Raw genomic sequence first — 20,391 nt, forward strand, 5'->3', positions numbered from 1 at the left:
GTATTAGGCCATCTAGTGGGCAAACACTTTAACCAACACCCATGTCAGACCATCTCAATGCTTCAGACACACAAATACACATACTGTAGATGTTTGTTGTTTTTATTTTTCACAATAAAACACTGTAATTTTACAATATCACACAATGCAAAGTCTGCGCTACTAAAAAAGAAGAGAAAAAGTGGCTGCAAAAAGAATTGTCAAAGGCTGTAGTAAAGCACCATGATCAAGACTTTCTTTCTTTTTGTGTGCTAAAGGTGTCAAAAGACTAGTGGGTCAGGAAGGAGATAAAATGAGCAAAAGCAAAAGGCCTTTAACAAAGGAAATTCTATGTGAAGTAATAAGGTTTCTTGACATTGACACCGTATTCCTGGAGGGCAGGAGACAGGTCCTCCATAGTCAGAGTGTACTTCTTATCCTGTATTGGGGAGAGCAAAGTAAACGGATACTGTAAGTACACCATGAATAATCAGGAACAAAATGATGGTAGCACTGTCATTATCGTCCAACCGCACTCATTTCATACACACAATGACACACACAATGACACACAGACACAGACACAGACACAGACACAGACACACACACACACACACACACACACACACACACACACACACACACACACACACACACACACACACACACACACACACACACACACACACACCTCTGTGGTCTGTGAACTTAGTGAGGTACTAAATTATATCTAATGTATCTGTTAAAAGTGCAGAGAAGCACCAACCTTTGCCTTGCTCCTGGAGCTTCCTGAGGCGGTGCCCTTCATTTTACAGTACTGCAGTGCATCATTGGCAATATCCGAGATGAACTTCTGAGAAGCCAGGGAGATCAATCGGATTCTACGGAAACAAAGACCAAGTCATCAGTGTTGTGGTTTTGCGCCTGCTTGTACTCCTTCAACATGATCCATACACAAACCATAGCCCTGTAACTGTTAAATATTTTCAATACACTTGTATTCAGTATCATTGATACGAAACTTTCTCTTTTCCCTTTTCATTTGAGTGCATGTCAAATAAAAACAGTGATCAGTAGTACAGTTCTGGAACCGTCTCTTCACAGATTATCTTTCCTACTTTCACTTTCTTTCTGACATTGGAGTGTCATCTAGGCTAAGCCAATACAAATCCAACTATGAATCCTGGACAAGCACACAGAATACCCCCCCCCCCCCCCAGACTAGTTTTTTTAATATGACAACTGTGAACAGCTATGATTGTGGAAAATGCCAGATTTACAAGGTTCAATTTAGTATCGGACAGATGGACACTTGCTAATCGGTCTCAATAGCAGCACTTACATTCTTGGATCAGATGCCTCAAAGCCAGCCCGGTTGAGGTAGTAGCCCGTCACTGCATCTGGAATCTGGGGGGGGGGGAAAAGTAGTTGAGATTCAGTTAGCTTAGATTTCACTGCTACCAGCAATCTATTTTAGAAGAACACCTCTGTCATTTAGTGATTATCTAAATGAAAATGTACAGAATGGTACATCCTCTGACCGGGGCAGTAAACTTCTTGTCTAGTGAGGACAGTGGCTAGTAAATCACAAAATCCAGCCACCCTTTTACTAGCCAACTAGATTTTTTACAATACAACTTCTCTGTGATTGTTGGTGATCTGCCAATGTGGCCAGAAGTATACACACACTTACCAGCTGTTATCAAAATTAACCAGACCTTGGTTGGCAGCTAATGTGCCCTTTGAGTAATGCTGGATTCACATCATAATATGGGGGGAAATATATACAATCTCCCTATTTGAAAATTCTCTTCACCTCAGGCTTGTGTTCAATCTATAAAACGGTGTGCACCATTTGGCTACGGTTTCCGGGTTGAAGATCATGTTTCCTCCAAACGGTGTGCGACGGGCTTTGAGGTACGTTGTCTCTCGTTTGGGTGGGTGTGTCAGAGAGGTGTTACCCAATCAGCAGCGACGTGTATATTAAACCCTGCCGTTTAAAGAGGCAGTGCGCGCACACTTGTGGATCCAACAGATACATGTAGGTGCAATGCTTACATGACACAGCAGGTTGTTCAATGCACCACCATTACATTTAAATAAATGTTTTGCTACGTGTTGTCAGAGCTGAAATCAAGTTGTAAATACTAGGCTTACTTGGGAAGTAGAGGTTTGTCAATAGATGCCAATTTCTGACTTCCTGAATTCAGACATTTGTAATCATATCTCTTAAAATGATAAGAAATGACTGAACAATGGTATCAATTTTTGTATACCTTTAAACCTTCCCTAAAGTTTCTCGCAGTATATGGTATTACAGTAAAAATCACATTACAAATCACATTGTAGGGCTTTGAGGGAGCCGCCAATTCCAAATTATGTATTCTGTAGTTGCTACTATACTGTTTTCCGCCACAAGGTGGCTGCTCCGCTGCATTGCACTTCAACACCAGGTACATGTTCCAGTTTTTATTCTCTGAACATCATCAGAAACAGAATAGCAAATGTTACATATTTACAAGAGAGCAGGACAGCTCTGCATGAGAGGCAACCACCAGTGGGATTGAGTACTAGAGCAGAGAGGCAGGCAACTAAAGCAGTAAGGTTAATGGGCTGTTTTGGCACATCAACATAGTGGAGAAGCAGAAACACAGCAGCCTTGCTTCGCTCATAACGCTCATAACGTATTTCATAGAAACAAACAAGTTGAATAGCCCAACCCTACTACTCGCTGGATTTTTCTATAGTGGTTAAAATTGCTGTTTGGTTTGCCATAAACTCAACATATCATTGCGCAAGTTCATGTGTGAAAAACACTGATCGGGGGCAACCAATGTCTACAGAAATCTTCATTTGTGGCATATGAACGAGTTTGAAAGCATGAACAAATTCAAATGACTGGTATGGACTTCAAGTCGCAATGATTATTCCCATGACGTGAGAATGGCGTGAATGCAGCATAACCTGCATGATACAACTTGACTCACTGTAGGAGTGTAATCCTCCAACTGCATCAGGAAATCTGCCAGGGGCGTGGTGTTGAGGGCAGGCTTTATATCCCCGTTAGTGATACCACCAGGAAGATAGACGCCATTAGATACAGATGTGTCTGATGATGGTGTCACCATGGTAGCTGAGGCTGAAGCTGCAACACAAGGTGAAATGATGGATGCATATTTCGTTAAACAAGAAATAAAAGTTCATAATTATCGATAAATAAGAATTTGACTCCTGGGTAAAGGTATTTTTAACTGCTTCAATGTATCCTGCAGTACAAAATCCAAACCTTGTTTTGCACAGAATCCCAGGTCTAGTAGTAATACAAATCAAGTTGCACGTGGAAATATGTTCATTACATATGATTTGGGCCAAAGCAAATACATCCAACATCCACAACAGCCTAGCGGTTACCTACTACTACTAGAACCAGCGGACATAACGTTAACTTACTGGCATGTTTGGCTCAACTTACCATTACTAGTGACAGAAGGGATGCTGCTGACGCTGGCTGTAATACTATTATTTGCGATACAATTAATTGAAGTTGAAGACGTCGTAGATGAAACCCCTGATGTGACAGACTGGTTAGCGTTATCAATGTTCATGTTGATGTTGTTTTCGTTCTTTGCAGAGCTTGGCAGTGTTAGCTAGCGTGCTAACGTTACCTAGCTAACGTAGATGGCGCAGAGAAACGACCAAATAGACGCACACGCTAGCTAGCTATTTCGGCAAAAACGCGATATATGTTATAACAATCTTCTACGAACCGTGTGTTGTAAACGAATACTGTTACTGTAACTTATAGCATATGGAAATCGCAGCGTCAGAAGATAGCAGTCCAAAATATGTTTACTGGCAGCGAATTCACACACCGCACCGCAGAGCTGACCGAGTCATGTGACCCAGTATGTAACGGAGATCTTCTTCTTGTTTTTTAAGATTTATTGGCGGTTGGCAAACAACGAATTGGTGCATTACCGCCACCAACTGGTATGGAGTGTAAAAGAAAAGAAAAGAAAAGAAAAGAAAAGAAAAGAAAAGAAAAGAAAAGAAAAGAAAAGAAAAGAAAAGAAAAGAAAAGAAAAGAAAAGAAAAGAAAAGAAAAATTATATAATAATAATTATATATATATATATATATATATATATATATATATATATATATATACGGTATATATATATATATATATATATTGCATTACATGTTCAACTGTTTCTTCTTGCCAACACTCACATCTACCTGTATTATGTTTTCTTATGACTAATGAACTGTTTCATCCAGTGTGTCCAATGGAACATCATTAATGGTATTGGTAAACCTGCTTTACTTCCTGCTTTACCACATCAAAACGGTTGCTGTGTGAAAAGGGCCTTTAATTCCGATACAGGAACCTTTATTTTGAAGGCTGCAAATAGAATTCTACCGGAAATAAGTTTCCATTGTAGCTCTTGCAGCTGACGTGTTGCACTCATTGCACTCGGGTTGCCACAAGATACAGTAATTGGTGCGAGTATAAAATGCATGTTGTGTATGTAGGAGGGCCAGACAAAGGTTGTAAAGTATACGGAAGACAGACAGATACGTTTGGACACTTGTATGGGACAAAACAGGTAACATTAGCTAAGCAAAACACAGGACAATTGTAACTTTATGAGTGTGTCATTTTCATAGGCTGCTGCTATGCAAATCGGATATTGAATAAACGATATTGCTAATCTGTTGGGTCTTTTAGTAACGTTATTGTTAGGCATAGCTTAGCCTACATAACTTCAGATGTTGTGGTTGTAGGGGATATGTTGTCCTATTCAGCAGGTAATCAATGCCAAATAATGTATATGAATAATTTAAAAGAAAAACAAATATTGATCAGTGGTTCTCAACGTGGGGCCCGGGGACCACCAGAGGTTCTTGAGTGAGAAGGGTCTGATTGCAGAGACAGAGGGTACCTGGTCATTTCAAGGTACGCCCCCTGAAGTACCATTAAAAGAAGGGAAAGTGAGTCTACAGCTACACTGTGTGCAATATAATACTAGGCACTGATAAAGATCACTTGATATAAATAGCAAAAATGCTATTATTATTATTATTATATTATACTGCACTTATAAGTTATTATTCCTTGTAGCCTCAATATTCTCCTGTGCATTTTTGCAATTGATATGAATGGTTGTATGGTTTTGACTGATGAAGATGCTGTGTAGCCTGGTAGCCAGGTCCATATGAATCGCAGTTGTCAGCAGTCTTCATTGGGGCTGGTTACCAGGCTAGATGCTGTACAGTACGTTGAAACATTTTACTTGTTTAAACGAAGCGATGCATGCAGCTATATTTACGAGAGTCTATATCACATTTCGGTCTGAATCGAGCACGCGACGCGTAGCGCACGAGATTCCTAGTGTGTAATAAATTGGGGATCCTTGATATGAAAAAGGTTGACAATGGCTTTGTGTTGTCTGTCTCAAAGTTCACAGGCTGCTGGCATGTCTTCTTCCCCTGTCCGGGTCATCGTGGTGGGAGCTGGCAGTCGAGGGGAGATCTACTCCCAGTTTGCATCCATCCATCCTCAACGCATGAAGGTCTGCAGAGGTTCAGGTCTTACAGAATGTCAGGCCTTACAGCTTCATGACAGCATGCAGGCTACTCATGTCAGGCCTTACAGATTCATGCCAGCATGCAGGCTACTCATGGAATCATGATTTATGTGGAGAAGTTAATTTAAATCCTCTTTCAAATGGATCCGTCAATTGCTGTCAGCCTGTAGACTGGATTTACTCAGTTTGCCTCTTGGATTGAAAAGGTGCACCACAAATCCATAACAGGTTTAATCTTTTCTACGGTTGAGGTTGAGATTGACATCAATTATTTAACAACTTGAATGGAAACACGATCTCTTAGCAAAAATGTGTCACTCACACTTTCCAAGCCTGGAAAATATCTTAAATTACAACAGATAAGATGTAATATCTTATCTAAGACAACAATTATTATGGCAACATTAAACAGTGGAGTTGTCCATTTCAGGTTGTTGGAGTAGCTGATCCCAGGGAATTTGCTTGCAAGAAACTTCAACAGCAGCACAACATTGTAGATGACAACATATTTCAAGGTGAGCATAAAAATAAAAGCAGAATTTCCCTTGTTTGTTGTCCACAGAAATTATTTCTCTGTGTCATACTAATGAATTCCCAATGATTTTAATCCTAATTAGACTGGTACAGCATAATAGAAAGAGAGAAGTTTGCAGACGCTGTGTTGATCTGCACTCCAGACCGTCTTCACAAGGTAACTAATTTATAACAACATTTCATTCACTGTCAAATCTTAGTTTTGGTGTCTCATTGTTGGTCTGAAATATTTGGAAATGTGAACTCTGTTATGAACCTGTTTGTCTCCCACAGGAACCTGCGGTTGCATTTGCAAAGAAGGGCTACCATGTTCTGCTGGAGAAACCCATGGCAGTGAGTATCGTCATTCATCATCATCATCATCATCATCAGTATTAATGAGAGCTAGGGCTCTGTCTGTCTGTTTGTTTCTCTGTTTCTCTGTCCCACTGTGGTTGTCCCACTGTGATGTCATAAATCCCAGTGATGTCATAAATCCCACTGTGACATCATCAGTGATGTCATAAATCCCACTGTGACATCATCATCAGTGATGTCATAAATCCCTCATAAATCCCACAGATGAAATCCCACTGTGACATCATCAGTGATGTCATAAATCTGACATCATCAGTGATGCTGGTCTCATTGGCCACACAGCAGCCAAGCTGCAGGCAAAGGCCGCGCAGTGGCCGAGCTGCAGGGCCAGCTCAGCGAGCCGCAGGACGGGCGAGGCCATGTAACGGGCGAGCCTAGGAATCGAACGCGCGTAGCTTAGGGTTGGAGGAGTTGGAGATGGAGGCAGTCAGTGAGCTGTTGATTTGGGAGATTTTGTTATTGAAGGAGTGAAGTCTGTGTGTGTGTGTGTGTGTGTGTGTGTGTGTGTGTGTGTGTGTGTGTGTGTGTGTGTGTGTGTGTGTGTGTGTGTGTGTGTGTGTGTGTGTGTGTGTGTGTGACACTTCTGCCCCCATGCACATTTGTTAAAACTATTTCAGACAACTGCCAAAGACTGCAGAGAGATTGTGGAGGCTTGCACTCAGAGCGGTGTGATGCTGACAGTGGGTCATGTTCTCCGATACGATCCTGTCATCCACAAGATCAAGGTGAGCACATAATATCTGTCCAGCTTCCATTTTTAATAAGAAACAAAATCATCCCCTATAACAGTATTGTTGGCATTCCTCATTCAAAGGATCGACCATGATTAGGTCTCCCAGTATCATTATTTTAACATGTTTTGACACAATAAGCCTTTTCCAAGGGGAAGATAAATGTCTCCTGACATGAAAATGCCGAATTGCCTATGCAAACTAAACAACTTTTTTTTAGACATAACTAACCACACTGTTGTGTATCTGTTAACTCCTAAAATATGTTTTTGAAAGTCCATCAATAAGTTGTGCACTGTTTGTAAAAACAAAAACAAAAAACTTATTTGACTATTATTATAGTTTTTCCTGGTTGAGGATCACTATACAGTGGTCAGTGCATTCTGCGGTCAAATTAATAAATGATGAAACTCGAATGATGCAGTACTGTACTATTGTAGGCCAATAGTGATCAATCTGCTTCATTCTACGTAAGTGCCTGGTACTGATATTGATTAGAGGCGATAATTCAAACTGGCTTACAGTACTGATGCTGAAATGGTGTTTTGGGTTGATTTAAGGGGCAGAACACAAGCGGTTAAGAAGTGTTTGATCTTCTAGGAGCTGATAGATGCTGGAGTCATAGGTGATGTGATCCATATTCAGCACCTCGAGCCGGTAAGAAATCAGATGTGAATATTATGATATTGGAAATCCTGATTGCTTTTCCCTATTCCTTAGAATTACAGACAATGTCATGTCCACTATTGATACCAATAACTGGGGAGAATAAACTGTATCTAATAATTTTTTGTAATTACCTGAGATACAGATGTGGAAGACATTCTGATCAAACTAATTAAGTTGCGAGCTAATTGAATTTGATCAGTGTATTATTCAGGGAAAATGTACCAATACAGATATTATGTGTACACTACCGGTAATTACAATATACATGTACATGTTTGAGTGCACCTTTTTACCAATCTGGCCTTGTCACTCTAACCATAAGTGTTTCTAATTAATTAAACATGTTATATTTCAGTTCTCTGTTTACAAGCTGAATCACTCTCTTGTTCCAGGTTGGGTTCTATCACTTCGCTCACTCATTTGTTCGAGGGAACTGGAGGAACGAAGCGGAGAGCTCTTTTGCTCTTCTGGCCAAATCATGCCATGACATTGACCTAATACATCACTGGGCTGGGGCGCGCAGGTAAACCATCCGACAGCAATCAATCATCAACTCAACACGTTTCCTGGTTGTTCATAGATAAGATCAGGTTAATGAGGATTAGGTTAACGATAAAAAACAAGTTGGTTGGTCAGCTACAGTATATTAAAAAAATTGGTCGTTGCCTTTATCCAAAATGCCTTAGAAATACAGCTAGTTTTTTTGTAATCAAACCCCTGACCATGGCAGCTTTGTTGCCAAATTATGCACTTTTTGAGCTTTACAATACTACAGGCAGCATAAAGATGAATAGAGGCTGAGGAAGAAGTCACAGCGTGACTATATATATATACTCTATATCTATATCTCTGCCTTTCAAAAACAAGTTATTTGGGCTTTGTTTTATGTGTCCATGCTGCAGTTGAGGGGGCTTTAGGTTTTCCCTTAGTTTTGCCTTTGTGATTTTCTTGAGATGAATCATTAACCATGCAGTTTGTACATGCCAGGTGTGTCAAAGTGTCTTCATTTGGAGCTGTCAGCCATTTCAGGAAAGAAAATAAGGTGCGTAGTCCAGTCACACTGACCCAGATATCATCACACTACTATCACAAAGAAATCAATAGCCACCGCACATAAGAACACAGCGTTTTATTTATTTAGCTATGTTTTTGTACTGTTTTGTATGTTTAACCCCTGCTGCCATTTCTAGGCCAGGTCTCCATTGAATATCAATGGGACTGCCTGGTAAAGTAAAGACAGTTTCTGTGACTGATGCACCTGCCATCCAGGTACCAGAAAACTAACATAAAATATATTTAAATTTTCCCATCCGTCAATTAGACTAATTGACACGGGATTCAGTCACTGTTAAGGCCACATGAACTGCTCCCAGTAAAATGTTTAATCTAAAGTCCAAAGTTGAAACATTGGGATCATGGGGGAAAATGGCATCAGGAAAGGTTATTATTCATTTTCAAATACTATAGAGCAGAACTGACACTCGCAGTCACCAGTTATCAAATTGTACATAATCACCCCCAATTAATCAAACCGATTAAGTCATCCTAAGTCATCCTTTATTTAAAAAGTGATATGTGTGTTTGTTTTTTTATTCAGTCTTTGACAGTTTCTCAATACTCTGCTCTGTCTGCTGCTAACAAAAAAGCAATTAAATGTCAATATACATTGAGCATAAAATAAAATGTGACATTGGTGGTTTTGTGTCAGCCAACAGGTGCTGCAGGCCGCTGCCTGGACTGTCCCATAGAAGGAAACTGTCCGTATTCGGCATGCAAAATCTACCTGGACAGAGTGAAACAGGTTATTATCTATTCCAACCAATAAGTGCCTGCTACTGTATACTTTTACCATCCATGAACACTGTGCTGCACTTGGTGGTTAAAAGAGGTGTGTGTGTGTGTGTGTGTGTGTGTGTGTGTGTGTGTGTGTGTGTGTGTGTGTGTGTGTGTGTGTGTGTGTGTGTGTGTGTGTGTGTGTGTGTGTGTGTGTGTGTGTGTGTGTGTGTGTGTGTGTGTGTGTGTGTGTGTGTGTGTGTGTGTGTGTGTGTGTGTGTGTGTGTGTGTGTGTGTGTGTGTGTGTGTGTGTGTGTGTGTGTGTGTGTGTGTGTGTGTGTGTGTGTGTGTGTGTGTGTGTGTGTGCGCGTGCCTTAGGGTAATGCTGGCTGGCCAGTGTCAGTCATATGCCCCAACTCGCTCCCAGACATCGAGTCAGTGACGGAGGCTCTCAGGACCGGACCGTACGGCCGCTGTGTCTACGACTGTGACAACGATGTCTGCACTAACCAGGTGAGAAAGCACTGGCTGGAGGGCCACATGAGTCTGAGTCTGACTGTTGATCTCTGTAACACATCATCCCCTTTTTAACCCAGCATTTTCATTTCTCTGAACTGCTATTAAATGTAGCACAAATGCGCTGATTTTGATGGTATAGTCAAATATAAGTCTGAAATAGGCTGTAGGTATCCGTTAATTTCCCCAATACTTAAATCCAAAACCAAGAGCCACATAATGTGCCGGAAATCAAAGTAAAGCAACTTTATGCCTGGGTGGCTTTCACATTCAATTATTAATATAGTCTGGTTACTTAAGCTAACATGATGTCATTTCAGGCATAATGCTTCTTACCATTTGTGTCCTTTTGTCTGATTTTGTTCTGCTTGAGCAGGTTGTGAACATGGAGTTTGAAGGCGGTGTAACAGCAGCCTTCTCCATGGTGGCGTTCACGGAGGAGATCTGTAAGCGAAAGACGACCATCTGTGGCAGCAAGGTAAGACTTTGCATAGAAACTCAGGGGGAATTTGGATTTGAATTGGATTTGTGGCAAGAGAGACTGCCCTGGATCAGTTGGTCAATTTGGGCAGGGGATGTGAATGATTAATCTCCTGTCCCTCGGCACCAACTGACAATGGCAATCATGAACCAGATTGAACCATTACATTACATTACACTTTACGCTTTTATCCAAAGCGACTTACAATAACACATTTGTCAGCAATAGAGCAAACAACTATGCAACACAGTCTATGACAACTACAACATCTGAAGGAATAGTGGTAAAGTTAAGTTAGTATTTTATTTTTATTTATTTGCTTTAAGAGAGAGAAAGAAGTTAGTTCAAGAAGGGCCCAGATGGAGCATGAAAAGGTGTGTCTTTAGTCTTTTCCGAAAGATCGGCAGTGATTCAGCCGTGCTGACTGAAGGTGGAAGCTCATTCCACCATTGAGGTGCCAGGGACGAGAAGAGGCGCGATCGGGATGAGCGACTTTTTAGCCCCCGTAGCGAAGGAGGGGCGAGGCGTCCTGCACTAGGGGAGGAGCGAAGGGAGCGGTGAGAGGTTTGGAACCTGACCATATATTGCAGGTACAGAGGAGCTGTCTGGTGTACTGCCCTGTAGGTCAGTACCAGTGTCTTGAATTTGATGCGAGATGCCGAGATGGGAAGCCAGTGAAGGTCCCGGAAGAGGGGAGTGACATGAGAGAATTTGGGTTGGTTGAATACCAGACGGGCTGCAGCGTTCTGAATGAGCTGAAGTGGTCGGATGTTGGCGGCAGGTAGGCCGGCCAGGAGCACGTTGCAGTAGTCCAACCAAACTTGAACCTTCCAGTATAACCTTAGAACTGTGGTTATAATGCATGTCGCTGTATAGAGTCAAACACACTGCACTTAAACGCTGGGCCAAGCCACTTATCGCATTTCAAGTAATCCATCTCAAAATGTTGGTGCTGATATTTGCTCCAAAAAAATAAAGATCCCAACTGGTGAATAACATGAAACCAATATAAGGTGCTGCAATCTCATTTCTTAATTCTCTGTTTTCTTGCTAAGCAAATCAAAAACCTCTCCAATCCTTTAGGAGAGTGTTCAATATTGCGATTCATGGTAGAATTAATGCTACGAAATAAAGGTCTTAATCTAGCTCGCAGTAATAAAATTGGGAAAGTGCCTCCCCATCGCCACTATTTATATAGAGATGGATGCATTGCACAAGCAAACTGCTATGTAATGAATCCGGTCTTCCCACAGGGGGAGCTCTCGTATGACGGCAACAAGATTTCCGTGTTTGACTTCCTCACCCAGAAATCCACCAGACACGCGCCACCCAACAAAGCCCCCTTGCAATTTGGCATGAGTGCGCACGGTGGAGCAGACTACCACCTGATGGATGCCTTCATTTCTGCTGTGGCGGTGATTATTCTTATATTAATGTTTTTATGTCCAATGTTTATTCTTTCAAATCTATGCTCACACTTTGAGGTGGTTGAGTGGTTTGGTGGTATTAAATGCACAGAATCTAACTTATAACTGCAGAAATCAGTTTTCAGAGTTTACCTGTAGAACCTTTCGGGCAGATGATGCATTTCATTATTTTTTTAAATATATTTTTCAACCTGAGGGGAGCAATGACACTGCGGAAAAGGAAACACTGAGAACTAAAGGAAACCCTGAACATTTGATGGTTGATTCATAAGTTTGTGTGTGTGTGTGTGTGTGTGTGTGTGTGTGTGTGTTTGTGTGTGTGTGTGTGTGTGTGTGTGTGTGTTTGTGTGTGTGTGTGTGTGTGTGTGTGTGTGTGTGTGTGTGTGTGTGTGTGTGTGTGTGTGTGTGTGTGTGCACGTGCGTGCGTGTGTGTGCGTACGTACGTACGTACGTAGAACAAAGATGCTTCCCTGATCTGCTCAGGTCCTGAGGAGACGCTGCAGAGCCACATCCTGGTATTTGAAGCCGAGCGATCACGAGTGGAGAACAGGGTGATCTACTGCGGCGATGCTAACCTCAATAACACCTAAAAACACAAAAGATTTGTGTGTGTGTGTGTGTGTGTGTGTGCGCGCGTGTGTGCGCGTGTGAGTGAGTGAATTTTCAATTAATTACTCTGGAATGTCGTTGATTTTTCATGTAATTTTTACAGAAAAGATGTTAATAATAATAAATGATAATTTATTTTAATAAATAGATGCTGATCTGTTTAATTTAAATTGTGTTTGAATTGTGATTTGCTCAAGTGCTTCTGTATGTCACGCCACGCACAATATGACTTCTCCACCTCTGGTTGTATGAATAAAATATCTTTGAATATTTAGGCCTGGGACTAAACATTGGACTTATTTTGGACTTTCTTTGTGAAGAACAATACACAGATGGAAAAGAAGTGTTTACTTTCCTAAGCAATAATTTAAAATACAGGTTTTGATTTTATTTTATTTCATTCGACAATAGAAAAAGCAAGAGTACAATAAATACATCATAGCTTTAAAAACTGACAAGGATGACACAATAAAGTCACAGACTTATTTCCATTGTGGTCCTTGATCTTATGGTCTGCTTTACTTCAGTGTATACAAACTTTTCACAGCCCATACAGTAAATACATATATAGAACATATACGGTCAAGAACTCTCAATTCATTCAATTCAACCAATTTAATAGTTATACCGTATATATACTAGAAATATTGCGCGCTCGGTTTCTAGGGTGGGTGCACGTTTTAGGGGGTTGTGACCAAACATGTCAACTCATGTCATCCACATCATCAGTGGGTATGACATCACTTGACAATTGTGGGGCATTTTGTCAACAAAGAACAGAAATCAGACCTGCTACAGTATATCTCTCCATCTGATCTGCACGCTGAGCGGGTCGACCAGGTGAGCTGCGATGCTCATCTCATATTTTGACAGCTTGACGTTCTGAACTCCAATCTGACGCATCAACTTCTTTGCCTGTTTCTGAGCCTCTAGCTTCTGCTTGCGTGTGGGGTCGATGGCGTCCACCATCCACTTGATGGAGAAGTACGTGACGGCACCGAAGATGGTGAGGCGGAACCCCAGACCAATCACCTCGCTGCGTCCCAGAGGGCGAGCCAGGCTGTCTGCAGGGAGCTCCTTCAGTACATCATCACTGATGACATCATCACTAATGACATCACAATTCCTTGAGTGACATCACTGATGATCACGGTGATGACATCACAATTGCTTGAGTGATCATCAGTGGGACACAGGGAAGGGATGCTGATGAAGTCACAATGTGGGATGGGGCATATAAACAATGTGTTTATATGGCAGACAAACAGCCATATAAACACCTGTCAAAGTACTCAAAACCGCTTATGTGGTAGTTCCCGCTACTGCTAGGCTGTCTAGGACCACATTTTTGCCCTGATGATATACATGTACGCACATACACACATAAACACACACACAGACTGAGAGGTGAAAACAATACGAGCCCTGCTGTCAGCGGCTGGTAATAAAAACGTCTTCAGTAAATCAAACCATGATGAAAGCATCTATTAAGGCAATGGTGTGTCGACAGGGAGAACTTGCGCTACAGGCATATACGTCACGTTGAAGACTGGGGTTATCCAGGCTACCACCATACCAAAAAGGTATATTATTTAACCCTGGGAGCTGCTCAGCAATGGTACTTATTGTCTCTGTTCAGGTTGTGAAGGCGAGAGAGCAATGTGCAGCAGCAACTGAGAGAGCAATGTGCAGCAGCAACTGAGAGAGCAATGTGCAGCAGCAACTGAGAGAGCAATGTACAGCAACAACTGAGAGAGCAATGTACAGCAGCAACTGAGAGAGCAATGTACAGCAGCAACTGAAAGAGCAATGTGCAGCAGCAACTGAGAGAGGAATGTGCAGCAGCAACTGAGAGTTAATGTACAGCAGCAACTGAGAGAGCAATGTACAGCAGCAACTGAGAGCAATGTGCAGCAGCAACTGAGAGCAATGTGCAGCAGCAACTGAGAGAGCAATGTGCAGCAGCAACTGAGAGTAATGTGCAGCAGCAACTGAAAGAGCAATGTACAGCAGCAACTGAGAGAGCAATGTGCAGCAGCAACTGAGAGAGCAATGTACAGCAGCAACTGAGAGAGTAATGTGCAGCAACAACTGAAAGAGCAATGTGCAGCAACAACTGAGAGAGCAATGTACAGCAGCAACTGAGAGAGCAATGTGCAGCAGCAACTGAAAGAGCAATGTACAGCAGCAGCTGAGAGAGCAATGTGCAGCAGCAACTGAGAGAGCAATGTACAGCAGCAACTGGGAGTTACATTTTAGTTTAGACCCTTTTATGTTCCATTTTTCAAACTGTTTAAACAGGATTGAGCTTGTCCCCCCCATGGCCTTGAAAATGTCTGAAATCCACATTGAAAAGTTATATATATATATATATATATATATATATACAGTATATATACATATATATATATATACTGTATGAGTATATAGGGGGTATTGGTGGGAGTGCAAGATACACAGAAACAAATGTGTAAGAGTTTAAAATGCACAGCAGAGTGGATGGGATTGACAACTAAGTATAGCCGTATGAATACTCACAGCTCTCATACTAGAAGCTACAGTATGTTAAAAATGAAATGTCCTTTACAGATGCCTGCATCTGGTTTGTAGCATATTGATTACAATCTTGAATAATGACCATCTCTCAACTCGCCAACTGACCAGGCCTAACGTGTCCACAAACCGCGTGGCCGGTGTTTTCCTGGGAGCCACAGTAGGACTTCAGAGTGAGAAGCTCATTGATCTTGTCCTCCAGTCCCAGGTAAACCGTGATATTGTGGATTGTGGTCCAGGATTCCAGAGGAGCCCAACTGGTCACTATCACAGTTAAGTTTGTGGGAAAAATGTTTCCACCACAAAGTGTCAAATGTTAAAAAAAAAAAACATAATATTCCTACAATGATTGATTACGTTATTACCTTTGCTGGTAAGGGGGAAAAAACTCATTGTCTGACAACATAATACCCCATTTACTACATAATTATACTTAAATATATACACAATCAATTATATTTTCCACTGAGTTAAAGCCTATACACATTACAGCTGATTACACGGTTTCTAATTTTGTAAACTCACTCTGTAATCCAAGATTGCATTTCCTGGAGACATACACCTACAGCAGGTATCATCTGCAACTTGCTGATGTCTTTGTTTCTTTAGAGATGCTGCTCTCTCTATGTTCCATTCTCTCCTTCCTCTCTTTGTATGGAGAGGAACGTCACATCAAACTGCATGTTGAAGCCTGACACTTTGCTTCTTTGCTCGCCGACAAACACACATACCTTGTTGAACATAATTCCCCTCTGGTGTAAGTTACATCCAAATCCAATGAACAAAGCAGCAATTATGTCCATTTTCTGCTTGTGAATGCCCCCCACAGCGTCCTTTGGTGGAAAAACACAAACACAATTTAATTGAAATAAGTGCTGTGTTGGCGACTGGAAGTACATTTGAATTTGAAGTTATGTTCTATAAGGTATATATGTTTGCAATGGAAAGAAACATTAAACTGCTGAATTTTGACATGCAGTTTTCTCCTAGTAAAAGGGATGCATATTGAGGCATGCATGTACCGTAGTACCGTTCTTAAAAGGAGAATTTCAGTATTTTTCAACCTGGACCTCATTCATCTTTAAGTGGCATGCGTAATTAACAGACAAGGTTAATGTATACTAATTTGGTTGGTCTAGTCCAAATAGTCTCCGAGTAGTGGTTAGTTAACTTTGACCTTTAACCACCAACATCTAATCAGTTCATCCTTGAGTCCAAGTGGACGTTTGAGGAAAACTGGATGAAATTCCGTCAAGGCGTTCCTGAGATATCGCGTTAACGAGCATGAAACGAGCGGTTGTGAGGTCAGTGACCTTGAACTTTGACCTTTGACCACCAAAATCTAATCAGTTCATCCTTGAGTCCAAGTGGACGTTTGAGGCAAATTCGAAGAAATTCCATCAAGACATTCCTGACATATCGCGTTAATATCAATATCTCAAGCCGTTCTTGAGATATCGCGTTAACGAACATCGGACGGACATACGTATGTACGTACGTACGGACAAGCCGAATCCATAATGCCTCTGGCCTGGCTATTGCCGGCGGAGGCATAAAAATTAACTCAAATACAAGTAAAAGTACTAGTCCAGGAAATTACTCAAGTAAGAGTGAAAAAAGTAGCCTATTTAAAAGTACTCAAAGTACTTGAGTAAAAGTACATTTGCGTTGGTTAGAGGTTAGATTCTCTGCTTGAACTTGACCTGGCCCATGGATCGGGGCCGGGTGGGGCCGGAATTTCCCCTCTATTGCTCAGACCCAGGCCGGGCTCATGGTCAGATATAAGGCCCTTTCTTTTTCTTTTTTTATAATTGGGGTAATATTTGTTGTTATAATCAGAATGTTATATACATTGTAACCTTAGAACCTTATCAATTCATTACATTGAACAGACAACACAGATATAGTTTAGATAAACAGCCAACTTACTAAGACAAGATTTTGGGTTCGGGCCAGGCTCGGCTCAGACAGAATGTGCACGGGCTCGGGTCGGGTCTGGCTTGTTTTTTTGGGCCCGATCTAAGCTCTAATTTGGCGTTACTTTAAAAATGTTTAATATTTTAATTATGTACCCCTGTCCCTGTCTTTGTCTTGTGTTTCATACTGAACAGCTTGTTCAGATGCAGTCCCAATGCTACTGTGCTGTTTTCATAGTGCGCTGTGCAAAACAAAAATCAAAATTTACTAATTTACTCAATGTACATTTAAAAATACTAGAATAGAATATCTAGTATTAAAATTACTCAAGTAAGAGTAAAAGCCCTCTTAAAAAGTACAAATCCTCAAAAAAAACGAGTCAAGTACATGTACTTCAGTACTTTTACTTGAGTACTTTCCACCTCTGCACATTAGTTAACTGTTAGTCTGACTCACTGGAAGCAGGCTGATGTGGGTTTAAGCTTTGCTATTGGTTCTGACCATTTCAATCGGAGCGAAGGGAAATCCCTTTCCGCTCCCTGTGTGTCACTCTCAAATGCCTCCGCCGCTGTGAAACAACGCAAGCTAGCAACCTACACGCTGAAAATGGCAAGCTTTGACGAAGATTTGGATTGTGCAATAAAGCAGGCCTGCTTGGTATTTTTGGTGGATGGTTGTAAAGATAACAGCTATACCGCTATACCAGAGTAAGAGTAAGAGGAGCCAGACTCTCTCCTGCACTGGCACAGCCCGAAACGGAGATAGACTTGCAAGCAAGACTAGTTAACCATTAATTAAGAGTTAGTGACCCTTATTGTAAATTGTTACTGATTATGTTACTATGCTACATTTAGTTTGACTATCTATGGATTTTGTTATTACAATTTTATCCTAGAAAGTAGGCTAGGATTTAATGATGAATATTTTCCTTCCTGGCCCTATATATAACTTTGACCTCATATGACTCGCACACTCACCCAGTTAAAACGACACTCCAATTTGATCATATAATTACTGAGGGAGGGACCTTGCAACACATAGTATGAGTAATTCTGGAGTGCATCCCAGAGTCCATATTGCCAAATGGAGCAGGTTGTGTTGATGGCAGGCCTGACACCGTTATAAGACTAACTGTGCCAGTAAGGGCGTGTAGAGTCAACAAATGAAATGCCTTATTAGTAGATGACTGAATGACAGAAACAACTTGACCTGGGGCCAGCCAATGGGATTACATCAGTTGTGTGAATGGGCGGCGGGCGCTCCTTATTTTGGCAACCCTCCATGTTCCTTTCCATGTGATGTGATCTATTTCATAAGCAACTCTGAAATTCTTCTGAACATTTTTGTGGGTTCAACTGAGGATGAATGACTACCATCCCAATCTTGATGGATTGAAACAGAAATAATGTTAAAGAGCATGGTGCAGGTAAAAAAGAAAATCTGAATTTACATTTTGATGATTACAGTGAAAATACTCCAAAAAGACAAAGATCCCCCACCCTCACAGGGTATAAATATGGAGGAAAAGGTGGCATTTTATAAATGGGCGTGTGACATAACAACAGGATTAACATCACAAGAAGAGAATGTTCCGCTGGGGCTGACACAGGGATGCAAAGTCATGGAGAGTGAAAAAGGTGACGTACCAGGGCATAGAGACACTGCATGTAATAGGCCACGCCCATCACGGGGGAAGAGCTCCGTTCATTTCCACACACCAGCGTCATTTTCCTTGAATTAAACATAGCTAAAAGCTATTGTGTGGTGGGCTGCGCAGACAACAAATGTAAAAAATCGCCAGTTAAAGTTATTTTGTACTCCTGAGCAAAACAAGGAAGCCATTGAGAATTGGCGAGAAGAAAAATGTGGATCTAGCTGTCAAGAAGTAAGTTGGAGTGTTCATCTTCCGTATATACGATCTTTTGGTGCAACACGCAACCATGCACGTGACATAGGATAACGCCAGGATTGGACAGGAGTTTGTGTTTTCCCCCGTCTTGGGCGTGGTTTCTGAATGATGACGCGTTACGCAGTGTCTCTATACCAGGACATAAAACCACTCAGAAATCCTATTTTGGGCTGAAAAATTTGACTGTCACCTAAAGGTGACTAGTTTGCATCCCTGTGACATCACAAGTGTTAGTTTAATGAAATGGACCAGTGCCCCCTGCTGGTTACAAAAACTAGTCTAAATGCAGCTATGTTTGATTGAAAAAAGGTTTCCCCCCCAAATCCAATTGCTATATACAGTATAATGTGGTCTCCAACCTGCACCATGCTCTTCTCCTATCCCTAAATTTGCCCCTTTTCAGAATGAAAGAGTCTCCTCACTCTGGAGGATTTCCTTTATCCTCCTGTCTGTAATTACATTTACTCATATTAGACTAACTGTAATTAGCTTTGTTGTGTACTTGTACTTTTTTTGAGTATTTCTAAACATGAATTTTACTTTTACCTGAGTAGTTACGTACATTTTTACTGAAGTATTGTATTCAGCTACAATTTAAATCACATCCAAAGTACAGATTTTGTGTCTCTCCATAAACATTAGAAACAGACCATCCTTTAAACTGGCAAATTCTGGAGCCATTAACAGTAATTTGACTTTACTTTTTTTTGTGCACTTTATTTTGTAACTTCCAAATTTTGCAATTAAAAGAATCTAGATTGCACTCTGTCTTCTCATCCTTTCTCTCCCGGGAAGGGAGGGGAGGCTGGCCAGCGAGACTATCCCATCCTTAACGGTACTTACTTGAGTATGACATTCCATACTCGTCTACTCGACCGACCATGTTTGGCACTCACAATAGAAGCACAGTAGAAGGACACACACACACTGGACTGGCTCTTGGACACAAGTTTGCTAACTGAGTCAGCAGCTGTAATCTTGAATGAGTCAGTCGACCACAGAGGCCTTTCGTTTCTCAAAGCCCTGTCCCATCCCTCCCTCCCTCCCACTCTCCCTGCCTCCCTCACACTCCTCCGTCTCTCCCTCACACTCATCCCTCTCTCTCTCCCTCCCTCTCTCTCCCTCTCTCTCTCCCTCCCTCTCTCTCTCCCTGCCTCCCTCACACTCCTCCCTCTCTCCCTCCCTCCCTCTCTCTCTCCCTGCCTCTCTCTCTCCCTCCCTACCTCTCTCCCTCCCTCTCTCCCCCCTCTCTCTCTCCTTCCGTCCCTCTCTCTCTCTCTCCCTCCCTCTCTCTCTCCTTCCCTCTCTCTCTCTCTCCCCCCCTCTCTCTCTCCCTCCCTCACAC

General features: G+C 41.6%; 2 protein-coding genes across 2 annotated transcripts; one reads left to right on the forward strand and one right to left on the reverse strand.

Moving 5' to 3' along the window:
- Positions 1-93: 93 nt before the first annotated feature.
- taf10 (TAF10 RNA polymerase II, TATA box binding protein (TBP)-associated factor) lies at positions 94-3,868 on the reverse strand. The gene is made up of 5 exons (XM_083641578.1): positions 3,452-3,868; positions 2,967-3,124; positions 1,322-1,386; positions 746-860; positions 94-418 (listed from the first exon to the last, which is right to left on the reverse strand). The coding sequence occupies exons 1-5, from the start codon at positions 3,582-3,584 to the stop codon at positions 329-331; spliced, it is 561 nt and encodes a 186-aa protein (XP_083497704.1). The 5' UTR covers positions 3,585-3,868; the 3' UTR covers positions 94-328.
- Positions 3,869-4,467: 599 nt separating this feature from the next.
- Positions 4,468-12,864, forward strand: LOC310781233 (putative oxidoreductase YteT). Its single transcript, XM_083641796.1, has 14 exons — positions 4,468-4,589; positions 5,444-5,555; positions 6,001-6,085; positions 6,188-6,261; positions 6,378-6,437; positions 7,079-7,186; positions 7,793-7,849; positions 8,254-8,384; positions 8,849-8,903; positions 9,570-9,662; positions 10,013-10,147; positions 10,527-10,628; positions 11,885-12,046; positions 12,514-12,864. Exons 1-14 carry the CDS (start codon positions 4,576-4,578, stop codon positions 12,646-12,648), a joined length of 1,323 nt encoding a protein of 440 aa, XP_083497922.1. The 5' UTR covers positions 4,468-4,575; the 3' UTR covers positions 12,649-12,864.
- The last annotated feature ends 7,527 nt before the right edge of the window (positions 12,865-20,391 follow it).

Source organism: Poromitra crassiceps (genome assembly GCF_964638095.1).
Source record: "Poromitra crassiceps genome assembly, chromosome: 8".
NCBI classification, from domain to species: domain Eukaryota; kingdom Metazoa; phylum Chordata; class Actinopteri; order Beryciformes; family Melamphaidae; genus Poromitra; species Poromitra crassiceps.

Bases quoted from the DNA above. Each gene is read 5' to 3' on its own strand.
- taf10 (XM_083641578.1), bottom strand. From the start codon at position 3,584: ATGAACATTGATAACGCTAACCAGTCTGTCACATCAGGGGTTTCATCT. The intron at 1,387-2,966 runs GTGAGTCAAGTT...CCCCCCCCCCAG, and splicing joins TGGAGGATTACACTCCTACA to ATTCCAGATGCAGTGACGGG. The intron at 419-745 runs GTTGGTGCTTCT...TCCCCAATACAG, and splicing joins GCTCCAGGAGCAAGGCAAAG to GATAAGAAGTACACTCTGAC.
- LOC310781233 (XM_083641796.1), top strand. The intron at 10,148-10,526 runs GTGAGAAAGCAC...CTGCTTGAGCAG, and splicing joins ACGATGTCTGCACTAACCAG to GTTGTGAACATGGAGTTTGA. The intron at 10,629-11,884 runs GTAAGACTTTGC...GTCTTCCCACAG, and splicing joins CGACCATCTGTGGCAGCAAG to GGGGAGCTCTCGTATGACGG.